This window comes from Ursus americanus, chromosome 24, assembly GCF_024610735.1.
Source record: "Ursus americanus isolate L20-20 chromosome 24, mUrsAme1.1.p, whole genome shotgun sequence".
In the NCBI taxonomy this organism is placed as follows: Eukaryota; Metazoa; Chordata; class Mammalia; order Carnivora; family Ursidae; genus Ursus; species Ursus americanus.
Genome location: NC_142150.1, coordinates 12794279 through 12810842, shown reverse-complemented (window position 1 = coordinate 12810842; position 16564 = coordinate 12794279). Strand labels below are relative to the sequence as shown.

The 16564-nt window shown below is 35.2% G+C and overlaps 1 protein-coding gene across 1 annotated transcript in view; it reads right to left on the bottom strand.

Annotated features, from left to right (window-relative positions):
• Positions 1-16564, bottom strand: part of LUZP2 (leucine zipper protein 2) — a 464145-nt gene that overhangs the window by 232804 nt on the left and 214777 nt on the right. The window contains exons 4-5 of the mRNA XM_087855355.1: positions 13741-13822; positions 8300-8362 (exon numbers count right to left, since the gene is read on the bottom strand). Coding sequence (XP_087711481.1) covers positions 8300-8362; positions 13741-13822 — 145 coding nt within the window. The remainder of the gene's footprint in view (positions 1-8299; positions 8363-13740; positions 13823-16564) is intronic.

Genomic DNA, 16564 nt, shown 5'->3' with positions numbered 1-16564 from the left:
CATGGACTCCCTCTGAGAATCCAAACCCTCTCCTTTCAAAAATACACATAAGTATCTATACTTTTTTTGTTATTTTATAATTTCAGGATGGTCAGAGATTCTCTGTACCAATCTTTACATCTTATGGGATCTCTAAGCATCCCTATTGTACAGAATAACAAATTAGGGAAAGCAACTTCAATTTCCAAATTCGGAGGCACTGTCCAATGTTTATTCAACTCATTTAACTTATTGGTGCTAAGAACAGACTTAAGTGTGGTCTTAATTTATTCTCGCTGCACAGAGTCCTGGCCCTATGTTCTTTTTGTGTGCCAAAAACATGAATTATAATATTTTAGGGAAGGTAGGATTCTAACTTCAAAAGTCAGCATGTAATGGAGGAAATAATCCAGAGAAAAGCAAAGTTAAAATCACATTATAAGGATAGGTAAGATGTCGTTTATACACATAAAATATTATAACATACACACATGCATGACTGAATGGTCTGTCAGTGTACTTACAGTAAATACTCAAAACCCTTCAGTGATGGTCTGCCATTTACTAAAGCCGGCTATCATGCATTTTAAACCTTTATTAAGAAAAGTTGTTAATACACAGGCTACCAAATTTTGGAAAATGTGAATGTTATCCATAGTGTTAAACCCATATCTCTGAGGCAAAATTAAAGCAAACAAATTAGAAATAAAACAAACAAATTCCCTCTATTTTTAAAGTTCATTATAGCTCCAGGGCAGACATGACCTAGTCTTTGTTAATCAGACATCCCTGCAATATATATGTAGATACAGAAATTCGTTACATGAGAAAACAGGACAGATGTTATCCATTGTCTGATGCACAAGGGATAGGGCTGTATGATACTAGAGTCTGCAGGGATGGGGGCATCAAGCTGGCTGGCAGCTTCCTGGTCTTGACAGAGGTAGCCTTAGCCTTAAGACAACTAGCTCTGGGGTGTATTGTGGTTAGTCCTAAAGCTCAATCTACAGGCTATCTGTTCAATTCTCCTAACAACTTCGTATGATCTCTATATGACTTAATAAATCCTCTTCTTTTTTATCAGAGAATTCTTTTTGTTGCAGCTGAGAACAGCAAATGGTGCCCTCCATCTAAAACCACATATTCTATTTCTCATATCCCTGGATATGGCAGTGGCTGTTTGGAATTACTTGGAAATCTACAGATTGATCAGTGACTTGACCTGTGACAAGAATTTTCTGCCAGTCACTTATAACAAGAGCAGTAAAACCAAATATAAAAAGAGATTAAATCAGTTATTAGTAGAAGCCAGAGGAGTCACTTTAGTAATTCAGAATCAGGTTAAACTATACAAGCCATGCAATTAATAGATGAACAGTAGAATTGAGAGACTAAAAAGAAAAAAAAAATGGAGCCAATAGTGAGAGGGAAAGCCTGCCACGTAGACAGAGTAGCTTTGACAAATTTCTGATCTCCATTGCTGGGCAGAGTGAGGCCCACTTTTATGGTTCTTCATTTTGTTATTATTATTTTTAGTGTGATTATTTATGTATTTATCTTGAACCATCCTGAATGAATCTCAGGAAAATAATCAATCATAAGAATCTATCTTAAAATAAACCACCATAAAAAATAGTGGTGGGAGATGGGCATCTTTCACCCTGCTTCCCATCCTTACCTTTTTTTTTTTCACTCTCTCCCTTTCCTTTTATCTTCATCTACTAATTACAGACTATGTTCTAATACCAATCTAAATCATGTATTACCAACTATATATTCCTTTAAAAAGTCCTGGGCATTATCAAACTCACACATTTCATTAAGGAGTTTCAACTAATCAAAAATGCTGTCACAATGTCTAATTTGTCTAATATTTCAATATCTACACACTATCCTACTCATTCCTGGAGCCTTTTTTATATCTAGGACCATTATAGATAAACTTATCCTAGGGGGTAAAATGAATAATTTTAAAGAAAATTGGAAAGAAGAGTGGAGAGAGTGTGTTTAGACAGTACACAGTCAAAGAGACTTTAAGCTTTGGAGTCTGTGAAATTGGTTTATACCACATGATAATGAAGTTATATATATGGAATTAAGAAAAAGGAGGCTGAGCTTTTTTGTTTCTTTGTTTTATTTTTTGGTGCAAATTTTTATATTTGTTCTAACCACATAATAACTAAATGCAAAATAAGCAATTGAATGCATAAAAATGGATTGTATGAGATATCAAAACCAGATAATCAAAAACTGCCAACAAACAAAAGTCCAGGACCAGACGCTTCACAGGTGAATTCTACCAAATATTTTTTTTAAAAAAGAGTTAATACCTGTGCTTCTTAAGCTATTCCAAAAAAATAGAAGAGGAAGGAAAACTTCCAAATCCATTCTACAAGGCCAGCATTAGTCTGATACCAAAATCAGACAAAAACACTACAAAGTTACAAGCCAATATCTGATGAACAGAGATGCAAAAATCCTCAACAAAATATCAGCAAACAGGGAAGCCTAGGTGGCTCAGTCAGTTAAAGCATCTGACTCCAGCTCAGGTCATGATCCCAGAGTCCTGGGATCGAGTCCCACATTGGGCTCCCTGCTCTGCAGGAAGCCTGCTTCTTCCTCTGCCTGCTGTTCCTCATGCTTGTGTTCTCTCTTTCTGATAAATAAATAAATAAATAAATAAATAAATAAATAAATAAAATCTTTAAAAAAATATTAGCAAACACAATTCAAAAATACATTAAAAAAGATCATTCAACACAATAAAGTAGAATTTATTCCAGGAATGCAAGAGTGGTTCAATATTCACTAATCAGTCAATGTGATATGTCATATTAATAAGAGGAAGGATAAAAACTATATGATCATCTCAATCATGATAAAAGTCCTCAACAAAGCAGGTTTAGCAGGAGAATAACTCAACATAATAAAGGCCATAATGAAAAACCCACACCTAATACTATACTCAAAGGTGAAAAACTGAGAGCTCTTCCTCTAAGATCAGGAATAAGACAATGATGTCTACTCTCACCACTTTATTCAACATAGTTCCTGAAGTCCTAGCTGCAACAATCAGACAAGAAAAAGAAATAAAAAGACATCTAAACTGGTAAGGAAAAAGCCAAACTGTCACTATTTGCAGAATAACATGATACTATATGTAGAAAACCCTAAAGACTCCACTAAAAATTCCTAGGACTGTTAAGTGAATTCAGTAAGGTCACAGGATATAAAATCAAAGTACAGAAGTCTGTTGTGTTTCCATACACTAATAATGAAGCAGAAGAAAAAATTAAGAAAACAATCCCATTTATAATTGCACCAAAAAGAATAAAATATCTAGGATTAATTTAACCAAGGAGGTCAAAGACCTATACTCAGTAAACCATAAGTCAATGATGAAAGAAATTGAAAATGATACAAATGAATGGAAAGACTTACCATGCTCATGGATTGCAAGAATTATTATTGTTCAAATGCCCATAAAACTCAAAGCAATCTAGCGATTTAATGCAATCCCTATCAAAATACCAATAGCTTTTTTCATAAAACTAGAACACATAACCTAAAATATGTACGGAACCACAAAAAACTTGTATAGTCAAAACGATCTTGAGAAAGAAGAACACTGACATATTACAGTCCCAGATTTCAAGATATACTACAAAGCTATAATAAACAAAACAGTATGGTACCAGCACAAAAACAGAGACATAAATCAATGGAACAGAATAAAGGGCCCAGAAATAAACCCATGTCTATATGGTTAATTAATCTACGACAATGGAGTCAAGAATATACAATGGGGAAAAGAAAGTCTTTTCAATAAATGGTGTTGGGAAAGCTGGACAGCTACATGCAAAAGAATAAAACTGGACCATTTTCTTGCACCATACACAAAAATAAATTTAAAAATAGAAAAAACATAGGCAGTAATATCTTAGACATCACCCCTAGCAACACGTTTATGGGTATGGCTCCTCTGGGAAGGAAACAAAAACCAAAAATAATTTACCGGGACTACATCAAAATAAAACATTTACACAGCAAAAGAACCCATCAAGAAAACAAAAAGGCAACCTACTGAATTGGAGAAGATATTTGCAAATGATATATCCAATGAGGGGTTAATATGCAAAATACACAAAGAACTTACACAACTCAACACCAAAAAAATAAACCATTTGATTAAAAAAAATGGCAGAGAACCTGAATACACATGGATACGTAAAAAGATACTCAACATCGTTAATCATCAGAAAAATACAAATCAAAACTACAATGAGATACCACCTCATACCTGTCAGAATGGCTGGTATCAAAAAGACAAAATATACCAAATGTTGGTGAGGATGTGGAGAAAAAGGAACCTTTAGGCACTTTTGGTGGGAATGTAAATTGCTAAAACCACTGAAGAAAACGGTATGGACATTCCAAAACTAGAACTACCATATGATCCAATAATTACACTACTGGGTATTTACCCCCCCAAAATGAAAACACTATTTTGAAAAGATATATGCACTCCTATGTTTATTGCATCATTATTTATAATAGCCAAGATATGGAAGCAACCTAAGTGTACACCAACAGATGAATGGGTAAAGAAGATGTGGCATACTGACTACTCAGCCACGAAAAGGAATGAGACCTTACCATCTGTGACAACATGGATGGACATAGAGCATATTATGCTAAGTGAAATAAGTCAGAGAAATCAAATACCATACGATCTTCCACTTGTGGAGAATCTAAAAACAAACAAACAAATGAACAAACAAACAAAAAACAGACTCTTAAATACAGAGAACAAACTGGTGGTTGCCAGATGGGTGGTGGGTGGGGGAAAGGATGAAGTAGAAGAAAGGGAATAAGAGGTACAAACTTCCAGTTATAAAATAAATTAAGTCATGGAAATGAAAAGTACAGCATAGGGAACGTAGTCAATAATATTGTAATAACATTGTATGGTGATGGGTGATGACCAGTTACCACAGTGAGCACTGAGTAATGTACAGAATTATAGAATCACTGTGTCACATACCTGAAACTAATGTAATGCTGCATGTCAATTATGCTTCAATAATGAAAATAAGTAATTTAAAATAGCCATACTAGCCTTCCTACAAATCAAAACAAAACAAAAAAACAGAGACAGATTAGGAAATTACTAGAAAGCTGGTGATATATCTACTATAAAATCAAGTTTTATGAGAACTCTAACACTGTGCAAAATCATACACTAAAAACACAGGATGTACGGGAAGACCATGACTGGGGAAGACCACTTACCATGGAACTGTGTAATCATAGCATTAAGAACATAATAATGACATCAGTAAAAACATAGCCATAATATGATATTTTCCATTTTTTATCCCAAATACCATGGTCAATCGTTTGCAGCCTTACAGTTAAGATTTAGTATTTCCTCCTCTGAGATGAAGATCCTAAAGGGAATTACCTCTAATAAAGTTCATTGTCATCAAAATTAAAACCTAAGGCATACTAATCTCTTTTTTTAATGCAGGGGAAAAGTCTTAACAGAATCTTCTACACTCACTGCATTGACAGATATCTTGGTGTACTGAAAAGCATTTTTTTTTTTTTAATGTTTTGAAGGCACCTAACTGCCACTACCAGCACTAAAGGAAGGTTCTTCTGTATATTTTCTTATTCCCTTGGATTCATAAAGAATTCTCTAAAATGTAATAAGGCTTTCCCCCTGATTGCTTCAAACCTTATCATGTTGGGAAAAAAATTACATATAAACCAAAACAATTTTAAAAACTTTACTGGTATCAGTCTATCATTTATTAATTCCTACTGCGGTGATTTTGTACTAAGAAATACACTGTGGGGGAAGAGATTTGACTTGAATGTTCTATGGAAGAGAATATAAGCAGAAAAGCAGAGGGCTATAAGCTGAAACTTTCTGCCCCACACTGCGTTTGCTTTTTAAAAAGTCAGAGTATGTTCTCCCCTCCAAGGAATATCTTAAATCTTAAAAATCTAAATCCCTAGGTGCTAATGTAAAAGTGCCTTTTAATAGTTGCCTTCACATAATGGAAAAATTGCTGATTCTTTAACAATTCTTTAATAATTTTTCAGAAGTCCTTTGTTCTACTTAACCTTCCCTAATACCCTCACTCAGAAGTTCTCAGGGGACTTTAAACTTCTTCCAGAAATATCTTTATACCTGTATTATCTCTCTCACCTCCTTTAATTTTGTTTAATTGATTTACCTGTTTGGGTTTTTTTCTTGCTCTTCAACTAAAAATCATCCAGGCAGTGTCCATATAATTTTACCGTACAGAGTATGTGTCAATTAATTTGTTTAATCTCTATACATAATGATCATTGTCAAAATAATAAACTTGGAATTTCGAGGAATTAATAGAAAGGAGTCAAATTAAAAAAAATTCAATTGATATATGTTCACCATTGGGTTTTGTTAAAGAAGTCAAAAACTGTCTCTAGTTACCAGTTTTCATCTTGCAGATATCCAATATGATAAAAGTGAGTAGTAAATTTCATTACAAAGCTTACTTACATTTAGCAGATATGACTTCAGTAAAGTTGAATTTGTTTTAGAATAACTCTAGCCTATACAGTTAGAAAGTGAATATTACCCAATAAAAGTATCCCCTGGAAACAAAATATTTTGTCAGTCCTTATATGTATTTGTTACAAATAATTTATAGTTTGATTTTGAAAGTGCTTCCTTCTTAAAGTCTAGATTTAAAAAAAAAATTATCCAAGATTAAAAGTTAACTGATAATGCTTGGGGATATAAATTAACCTATAATCCTTTCATTATTACACAACTGAGCTCGTTGTTTGGTATGCGGGTTTGTACATGCAGCAGCAAATGTTCTTTATTTCCCATTTTAATACTGACTTTAATGTTTGAAATATTCCCCTTGTCTGAAATGATCCCTGGAAGTGTTTGACTGTAGTAATCTGACTCTCACTGAGCTCCAGTGAACAAGATATTATTATCCAGCACACCCAGTGTTCTAATAACTCTGGTCTGCTGATATTTTCCACTATAAACAGGAGATCAAGAAGATTTAGGCCTCAGGAAAACGATCATCAAGTCATCACCCACCTTAAATTCTTAAGTTTCTTAAGAACACTCAGAATAGTTGGGACACCTGGGTGGCTCAGTCAGCTGAGCAAATGACTCTTGATTTCAGCTCAACTCATAATCTCAGGGTCATGAGATCAAACCCCTTATTGGGCTCTGTGCTGGGCATGGAGCCTGCGCAAAATTCTCTCTCTCCTCTACCCATCCCCCCTTTCTCCCACTCTAAAAAACCAAACCAAAACAAACAAAAGAACCCACTCGGAATAAAAATGTATTAGAAAGACATTAAAATACAAGAAAATAATCAGAAATCCATTTAAAATCTCTTGCTTTCCCTTCTCCTATACATTCTTTGCACATGCACATCTGATAAACCTTTTTAATGTCATGATCAGAGTCCTGATGGTGAACGCTTGATATCAAAACATTTGTAAAGCCTATCTTTTAAACTTGATATCAAGGTGGAAACCATTTAGGAATAATGTGAATAATGATGTTCATGTATTGTTTAAGTGTCTCAAAAAATAAAAGGGAGGGATGGACAAACGAAGGAATGAGAGAAGACAGACTAGGAAAATCTAAAGCAATTATTTGGGATTCAAAATAAATCATAATTAGTGAGACTGATCAAGGAAAATGTATCATTAATTAGTCATGGTTAAGAGTACTAATTAATTAACTGCATTCAAGAAAAAAGGTGGAAATATGTGATGGAGGAATTGTAGAAAATAAAGTAGTTGTGTAACAAGACAAAGAAAATATGTATTTTATAGGGTTCTCAGAATTTAAAGGCTATAATGAAAGCTGTTCCAGCTTATTTCTGTTCAACTCTATGTTAATTCAAAGACGATCTTAAATAAATTTTTCATTTTAGTTTGGCTCTTCCTAGCATGAGGTCAATTTCTAGCTAGCCTTCTTCTTCAGCTCCTGTAATGTCATTGGGTAGACAGATGAATTTATGAAATGAAAATTAATTTTTAATATTAGCCCAAGCAAAGTATAATTAGAAGGGAAAATGAACTAGAGAGGTATAAACTGATAACATTATCAAATACATATAAAAGTAGAGATTATCTACTCGAAATTCTCAACCTTGCAATTCCTTTCCATTAGTACATCACTAAAGACCAAACTGGTATATGATCAATACTCCAAAAGTTGTGGCAAATCTATATGTGAGTTTGTGTCTATGCTTTGATTTATATAGAATTTGCCTGAAATATAGTTTACCTCATTCTGGAGATCTCGGATCATTTTGCTCTTTCTTTCCATGTCAGTCTTTAAAAAATTAATCTGAAAATGAATGGAATATTATGTAAGCACAATTCAAATTAATCTCAATGGCTTTTATAAATTTATCTTCATGATTTCTGAAGCATAATACAATGATTATCTCTTCATCAACAAATATTGAAAAAGAACAAAGGATTAAAATTTTCATTAACCAAACTTTCATTGCCCAATACATACATATACCCACTGATGAGCCTTTTCTCACGTAGTAAAAGATTCATTTTTTTTAAATTGAGAAACCATGCATATTATAACTATGATTCTCTTAACCTATTTAAGTGTCAATTTAAAAACTGTGCTTTTTAAAAACAAAGCAAAACAAACAACAACAACAAAAAGCTAGATTCTAGGGGTGGGCCTAGAAATCTCCATTCATAAAACACTCTCCGGGTAATTTTGACCTATAGCAGGTTGGAAAGCAATTGCACAGTAATATTCCTGGTCTGTAAAGCACAGAATTGTCTAATACTGTACCAAAGAAACGATGATGTTTCCTTCTGAATTTGATATTGTTGGAATCCGTAAACTTAGGTCAGTTGTTCAAACTGTATTTACATAAACATAACACCTTTGCTGCCTGAGTATATCTGACTACTTAAAAAAAAATCAGTATAGCATAGTTGTTAAAATCTGACACTTTATAGTCAGTGAGGGTTCACTCTGATAAAAAGGAACTTTATGGTAGTAGATAAAATATTTAATTTCTCCCATTTTTAATGTCCTGGTAGTCACATTTTTTAAAAAAAAGAAAAAGGAAACAGATAAAATTAATTTTACTAATACGTTTTATTTAATTTAATATACTCAAAATACTATTTTGACATGTAATGGATTAATGATAGAATTTACATTATTTTTTACAATATATCATTAAAATCCATTGTATGCCTTACACTAATAGCATATCTCAATTTGGACTAGCTGTTTTATAATGCTCAATAGCTAGTGGTTATATATTGGACAACACAGTGTTAGGAGATTCCTGGAATGATACAAAAGAGACTGGTAATGTGGGTTATATCTAGAGACAGACTGAAGCAGTGGAAATTAAGTTTAGGAGTAAAATGAATTTTCACCATATGTACAGAGTTAAAAAAAAATAGTTCTGAAACATTTCAAACATAAACAAAAGACCAAGAAGTAATATGTAAAATGTCTCTGGGTCCAACCCTAAGAAAAAACAAATGAAATAGTTTGTGCAATTCTGTTCAGACCTTTTAAAAAAGAAAAACGTTACACCTACTATTAAAACCCCACCTAATTTTTCCTCCTTCCCTCTCCAGAAGTTGATGTGTATTAGTCTCGTGCATGTTTTTGTACGTTTTGCTTTTTGTGTATTATGTAAATCCTTGTAACAAATGTTAACATCCCTCTTCTCTGGCTTGTATAGGGGTCCTTAAACCATTCTTTCAAATGGCAATAGAAATCTAAACCAATTTTGGATGGTTAAACTACATATAAAACAACCAAAAGCCTGGGAACTACCACGACCATTGTTTTGGTCATAATAATTTTCAAGTTAAATTTTAACTACGATGATACTGACAGCAATCTGAAAACATAAGTCACACTCTGCCCCATTGAGAAGATAGTTCGATTTAGTTGATAATGCAAAGGAATGGAGGACGTGATGCCGTTCAAAATTAGATATGCATGCAGCGCAATAGGGTATGCCCCAGTAACGAGCTTTTGCACCCATTTCTACTGCTATGTACTGTCTCAGCCTATAGATAACCAATCTTGGGGCTGGACCAGCCTTTGTGGTTCTTAGTATGATTGCAAGACACACTCAGCAATATCATCAGGAAATTTCGAAAATTAAAAAAAAAAAAAAAAGGCTTATTACTTACAAGTCCTGGAAATTACATGTCACACTTGGGGCCACACAGCGAGGCCATGAGTAGGAAGCGCCAGGGAGAGGGAAGGTCTGAGGTTCTGCTTTTATTGGGGTGGAAGGTAGGGGCCTAGGGTTTCCTGGGATCACTTTTTATTGGTGAATTTGAAACATAAGAACAGAAATTTAAAACAGAAGAGAAATCAACCAAGATCTCCCAAAACAAAGGAGCCTGAGGTGTTTTTGGAGCTGGAAGGCTGGGAGGGGGAGGACCTGGCCTGGGGCATTAGCTAGTCTGGTGGCTGGCCCTGTGTATATTTCAGATAGCCATCTCTGAAGTGGATGCCTTCACAATCAAAGATCAAGTCAGCACTTGCATTACAAAAAGGAAAAGCCAGCTGTCAGAGCTTACACTAGGTCTACACCAGCACTGAAGAAATTTTGATATGTTGCAGATTTGTCTTTAAGTCACGAACTACTTAAAGCCATCTTGCTTATATTAATAACCTATTCTTTCACGGACCACTATTTCTCCCAAATCGTCACGCTGTGATACTGTTCAGTATATATTATACATAATTAACAACTTTTGTAAATGATTATTTTATTTTTACACCCAAATACATTACAAGGGGTTTTCTCACACATTACTTCAAAACAACCTTTAAAAGTAGTAAGAGCAGGTTTTACTTTTTTTTTTTTTAAGATTTTATTTATTTATTTTTCAGAAAGACAGAGAAAGTGCGAGAGAGCACAAGCAGGACAATGCCAGGGGCAGGCAGAGGGAGAAACAGGCTCCCTGCTGAGCAGGGAACCCGACGTGAGACTCGATCCCAGGACCCTGGGCTCATGACCTGACACTTAACCTACTGAGCCACCCAGGCGTCCTTATATAAGTATTTTTTTCCTTAAAGTCAACTCTACCCTCAACGTGGGGCTCAGACTGCTGATCCCGAGATCAAGTCACCTGCTCTACCAACTGAGCCAGCCAGGCACACCAACAACTAACTTTAATTAAAGTTAAACTCAGTCACTTGGCTGGCTTAGTCAGTAAAGTAGGGGACTCTCGATCTCGGGGTTGGGAGTTTGAGCCCCACTTTGGACACAGAGTTTACTTAAAAATAAATAAATAATAAATAATAAAAAAAGAGTATAATGAAAATACATTGCAATGTTAAGAATATAAGTACTTAAATGTGAAACCAGGACAGAAAATCTTGAGAACGCAGTGTTCAAATATTCAAGAGCTAAAATATATTCAGAATATCCAAACAGTATGAGCATTTTGAAACCATTAGTCTAGAATCCCAACAGGTTTTAACACCCCTGGCAAAATAAGCATTCCTAAGACAGATACGAATTTAATTCTCAGAAAGAGAAAATACCATTTATTTACTTTGAACAAAGAATGTAAGAACATAGCAATTCTTTACTCTTAATGAGAGTCAAAGCTAGAAGCTAATTTTTGCCTTTAGACTAATTATGTCTCACTTAGGGCAAGTTAAGCCATAAAAATTAACAAGAGTAGTGAAATGCATCCAATGAGCATTAATATCTTTAATTACTCTGGTTACAGAGAATGAGAGCTCATTCTTCCTCACCGTCTGTTAGGAGTTTTCATGAGGAACACAGGTTTGAAAGATTGCTTAGGGATAATAACAAAGGTTCACATGTTCATAAAAAGTATTTTCCCATGGAATTAGATCATGACAGCTTTCCTGTTTCTTTAATTTAATTTTTCTTAAGTTTATCTTCTTTCATTTTTGTAATTTAAATTTATCCTTAAAGTTTCATAACATTTTACTATAAACTTATCAAATGATGTATTTGTAACATTTTTTGCATAAAATATAAATCTATTTTTATGGAAAAAGGCATAGTAATTAGTTATGTAATCAAGGGTAGCACATAAGATTATCAGCTCTTAAATCTAAAATAGCACAATGTTTGCAGAATTAAATCCATTTTTCCCCTTTGAGAGTAAACAATTACAATTATCTTTATCTCTCCTTCTTACCCAAACTTCAATTATTTACCAACACTCTTTCTAACAGAGAAAATAATAACTATTTACCAAAAAAAAAGTTTATAAATACAAATTAGTTTAATTCTTAGTTAACCTAGAATTTTCAAATAAGGAGAACAGGCACAAAGCATTCTGTTTGAGTCTACCAAAATTTGGAAGAGGTAATTCCCAGTACTATGAAATCTCTCTTCTAGATCCCACTAGATACACATTAAAGAAATAACCATTGTTGGGGCGCCTGGGTGGTGCAGTCATTAAGCGTCTGCCTTCGGCTCAGGGCGTGATCCCGGCGTTCTGGGATCTAGCCCCACATCAGGCTCCTCTGCTAGGAGCCTGCTCCTTCCTCTCCCACTCCCCCTGCTTGTGTTCCCTCTCTCGCTGGCTGTCTCTCTCAGTCAAATAAATAAATAAAAAGCTTAAAAAAAAAAAAAAAGAAATAACCATTGTTTTCATAAGTATATCTCAATCCCATATTTGTTGAAGTTCCCGTCATCTCTTTCTAGACTGAGTTAACACATACTAGTCACTCAATTGCAAGCACTGAACAATTCCTCCTGGTGACATGCTTTTCAAAAACAAACTAACCAACCCAGAGCCCTTAACCCCAGCCACCCCTTTGTATTGGCATGTTCTCACAGGCCGATATACCTAACCACCCCAGGGTCAGGTGTCAGACAACTAGGGGCATTCCCTATGCCCTAGAGCCCGCTGAGATCATTCACATTGACTCCTCCTAAGCCTGCTTCCCCTGCCTCACACATTCTTTCCCACAGAAACCACAATAAAGGCTCTTGCCCACAGCTTCTCACCTCCTGCTGCCTCATGACCTACACGAGTGCATACGTCCCTGGAACAGTCACCTGTCACAAGGCACACCACCCCTCTTGAGAACTGTGAGAAATAAACTAAATTCTCAAAGGTGATCATTTCCTGATCTGTTGGATGAACTGTACCTTAAATTTTCCATTAATATATTATATTTTAAAATAGACTCAGGTCCTAGAAACAAAATAAAAGGTCTACTCCCATAAACGGTATATAAGATGGTTCTGGAGAATAAAGTAGAAATCTAGTAAGAAAATCTGGAGAGAAGTTTGATTCTCAAGCCTTGGGGTGTGTCAGAATCACCTGTGGGGTTGATTAAACAGGCTGTGTATGCCCCGCCACTGAGAGATTCCTGTTCCCTAGAAGATGGGTGGGGCCTAGGAATCTGGTCAAGGTCAATTATATGCCATGATTCGGGATCCATTGGTGTGGGGCTGACACCAGCACTTTTGTCCCACTCTTGACTTCTGTTTTCATCAGTAAGTGAGGGTTGGAAATTAGAAGACCCCTAACAATCAAATACAACAAAAATATTTTCTTACAATGAATGCTGACCAAGTATTTTTATGATCTTGGTGACTGCATTTTCTTTACTGTATTATTTTATTTTTTACAGGTACATTTATTCCATAGCGATTTGGGGGGAAAAAATTCCCAACCCCAAAGCAAAGGACACAAAAAAGAAACACTCACAGTAGCTTGTTGTTTTTCTGCTTTCTCAGATGTCTCTTTAAGTTGATTTTGCAGGACCTCCTGGAGAGACTTCATTTGTTCTCTAGGAGAAAATAGCAAGAGAGAGACATAATTCTGTTATTTCCTGTGTATATTATGAAAGGAGGCTTTGCTGTCGACATACATTTAGGAAACAGATAACTAGAACTGTATGTAGGGACACGTTAAGCATGCAGGATGTGTCTGAGGATTCTAGTAATAAAGTTTTCTCTCCCGTGCAAGTACTAAAAGCAAGCTGTATTTAAAGGAAATTGCCTTGCTATTGTGTCTTGTAAGAATCCCACTGTGTGAATCATCTGTGAGCTGCATAATGTGTTAAATCAAATCAATGCAATAATTAGAGTTGAAAAGCTAATTTTAGTGACAGCATGCCAGGGTGTGAACATGCTGGTTAGAAAAAAAGTTGCCACAGACTTGCTGATAGGATAAAATTACAACTCCCCTTGGGTTCTCCTAATTGATTAATTCTAAGGCAGCGTACTTCAGACATACTTTATAAGGCCTGAGACTTTTTATAAAAACGAAGAGAGAAGAGACTTATTCTGAACTTGAAAGCTGCCTCATTTATTGTTGTTAATAAAAGAAATACATGTCTGCATGTAGATACACATTATGTCTCAAGCTCACTAATACATATGGACCTTGTCTCACTTGTTAAAAATATAAACATTTCCATAATTTTGGATTCCTCTCAAGGGTTTAAGATTGACTCATTTATGACAAATCACACTATCCTTCTCTGCCTCCATTTAATCACCCAAGGTACCACTTCCAAAAGTTCTGATCCAGATAAGGGTTAGTATGTAAGTCTGTGTGTGTGTGTGTGTGTTTTATTCTGGCTACAGGAATAAACTCCTTTAAAGCAACAACAGCCAAACAGAAACCTTTCCTAGCCTTACCAGCAGAACTCAAACTAATTTAAAATTCCCAATCTAGTGCCAAAAGACTAAATCTGCAAGCTTTGTGTGTAACCACACTACAAAGACTAGGGATAGTGAGTGTACCCTCCTAGACCCATTTTTTTCATCTATAAAATGGGTACAATAAAAGAGCTACCTGATAGGCTTATAGTGAGGTTTAGGTGACATAATGTAGGCAAAATGCTTAGCACAATGCCTGGAAAATGATTGCTTAATAAATATGAGATCTCTGTCATAACCAACAGCACCACCCTAGGTCCTTAAGTTCATTCTTTGACCACTACATCCTACACAACTACAAGCTGTTCTTTCATCCGATGGGATTTAATGATGCTCCCAGATTTCTTACACTAGAAACCCTTAGGTCCCAGTCTCAATTTCAGGATATCAGTGAGAGCCTATATGATTGTTAAAATCAATGTGGACTTTGTTTGCAAAGCAAAATGTAATTGGAACAAGTTATAAAATAATTACAGTCACTTTGGTTCATAGATGATTTATGTCTGCCTATGTGAAGCTCGTGATATGCTTTTGCTTAGAGTGGACTTAAGTCTCAGTTTCTATTCCTTCCTCAAATAGGTATCACGTATTAGGATTGTTTCATATAGGAACATTTAAAATTTAGACTTCTATTATTCTTTCTGCTATCTTCTACAAAGAGCATTTGTGGCATAACATAACGTAATAGTAATGTCTACGTATGTTGTAGGCTTACAATGCATCAGACACTCTTAGAAGGTTCACTTCAAACTACGACAACACTACAGAGAGAAAACTGATACAGAGAAAAGTGGTGAAATTGGGTTCTAGAGCCCATGTGTTCAAACTCTAGAGTCATTATACTACCTTTACGGGGAGGGAGAAAGAGGAGGAAAAGAAAGAAGGGAGGGAAGGATGGAAGGAACTACATATTATCCCTAACACTCAGATCTTTAACAAGCACTGAATGAAAATGCAAACTATTGTATTTCTAACTGATAAAAAATTATGGTAAAATTTTATAATGATTATCATTTTATGATTATTTTTGAATTTTAAAATTATCCTTTTTTATTTTTTAAATGATATAGATATTTTTAAATTAAACTATAAAATACTATATATTTTATAAAAATAAAAAATGAGTGTGTGTGTATCAAAAATTCCCACATACTGACATCTATAGGCAATGTAGGGAGCATAACAAAAATAAACTGTTGAAGTTGTTAAAAACTGGAGAGGGAGAGGACGCTGCATATTTTCACGTCAAGGAAAGCTATCAGAATGGTAAAGATGATCTTTTGAAACTTCTGAACGTCTCTACATTCTCTTTTGCCTTCCAGGCTTAATGCTACACATTCTTGCTGCCCTCATGGTTTAGGGAGCCCCCAATCTCTGCTTCACACTCTTGCTAAGTTATACTCCTATGAGAGAGGACTCCTGACTTGTTCATGGGCCCCCTCCCCCAACAGGGATTTACCCCAACTGTAGCTACTACTCCAGGGTCCTATTTGGGATACTAGCCGAGTCTTTAATGCTAAAGGACTGACGGCTCCAGTGACACCTATGACAGCCTGCTCAGGGGGGCTGAGCCCATTTCTGCACAGAATTTCGTTACAAGGGATTTGAAACGGCAGCTGTTTCCTACATCTTCATATCAAATTATAAATATAAAAAAACACACTCACCCAAGTCACACTACAGGAAGGCATTTTTCTCAAGTGGTTACCAACTTGTATGGTAAAAACACCTCAGACGGGGCACTTGGCACTATCCCACACATTCTTTTTGATTTTGGAGAACACGGTATTTTATAATCCTTTGGTACACAGAGTCTAAAACTGCCTTCTAGGAATCTCCCACCCACCAACCACCATAGTGAATAA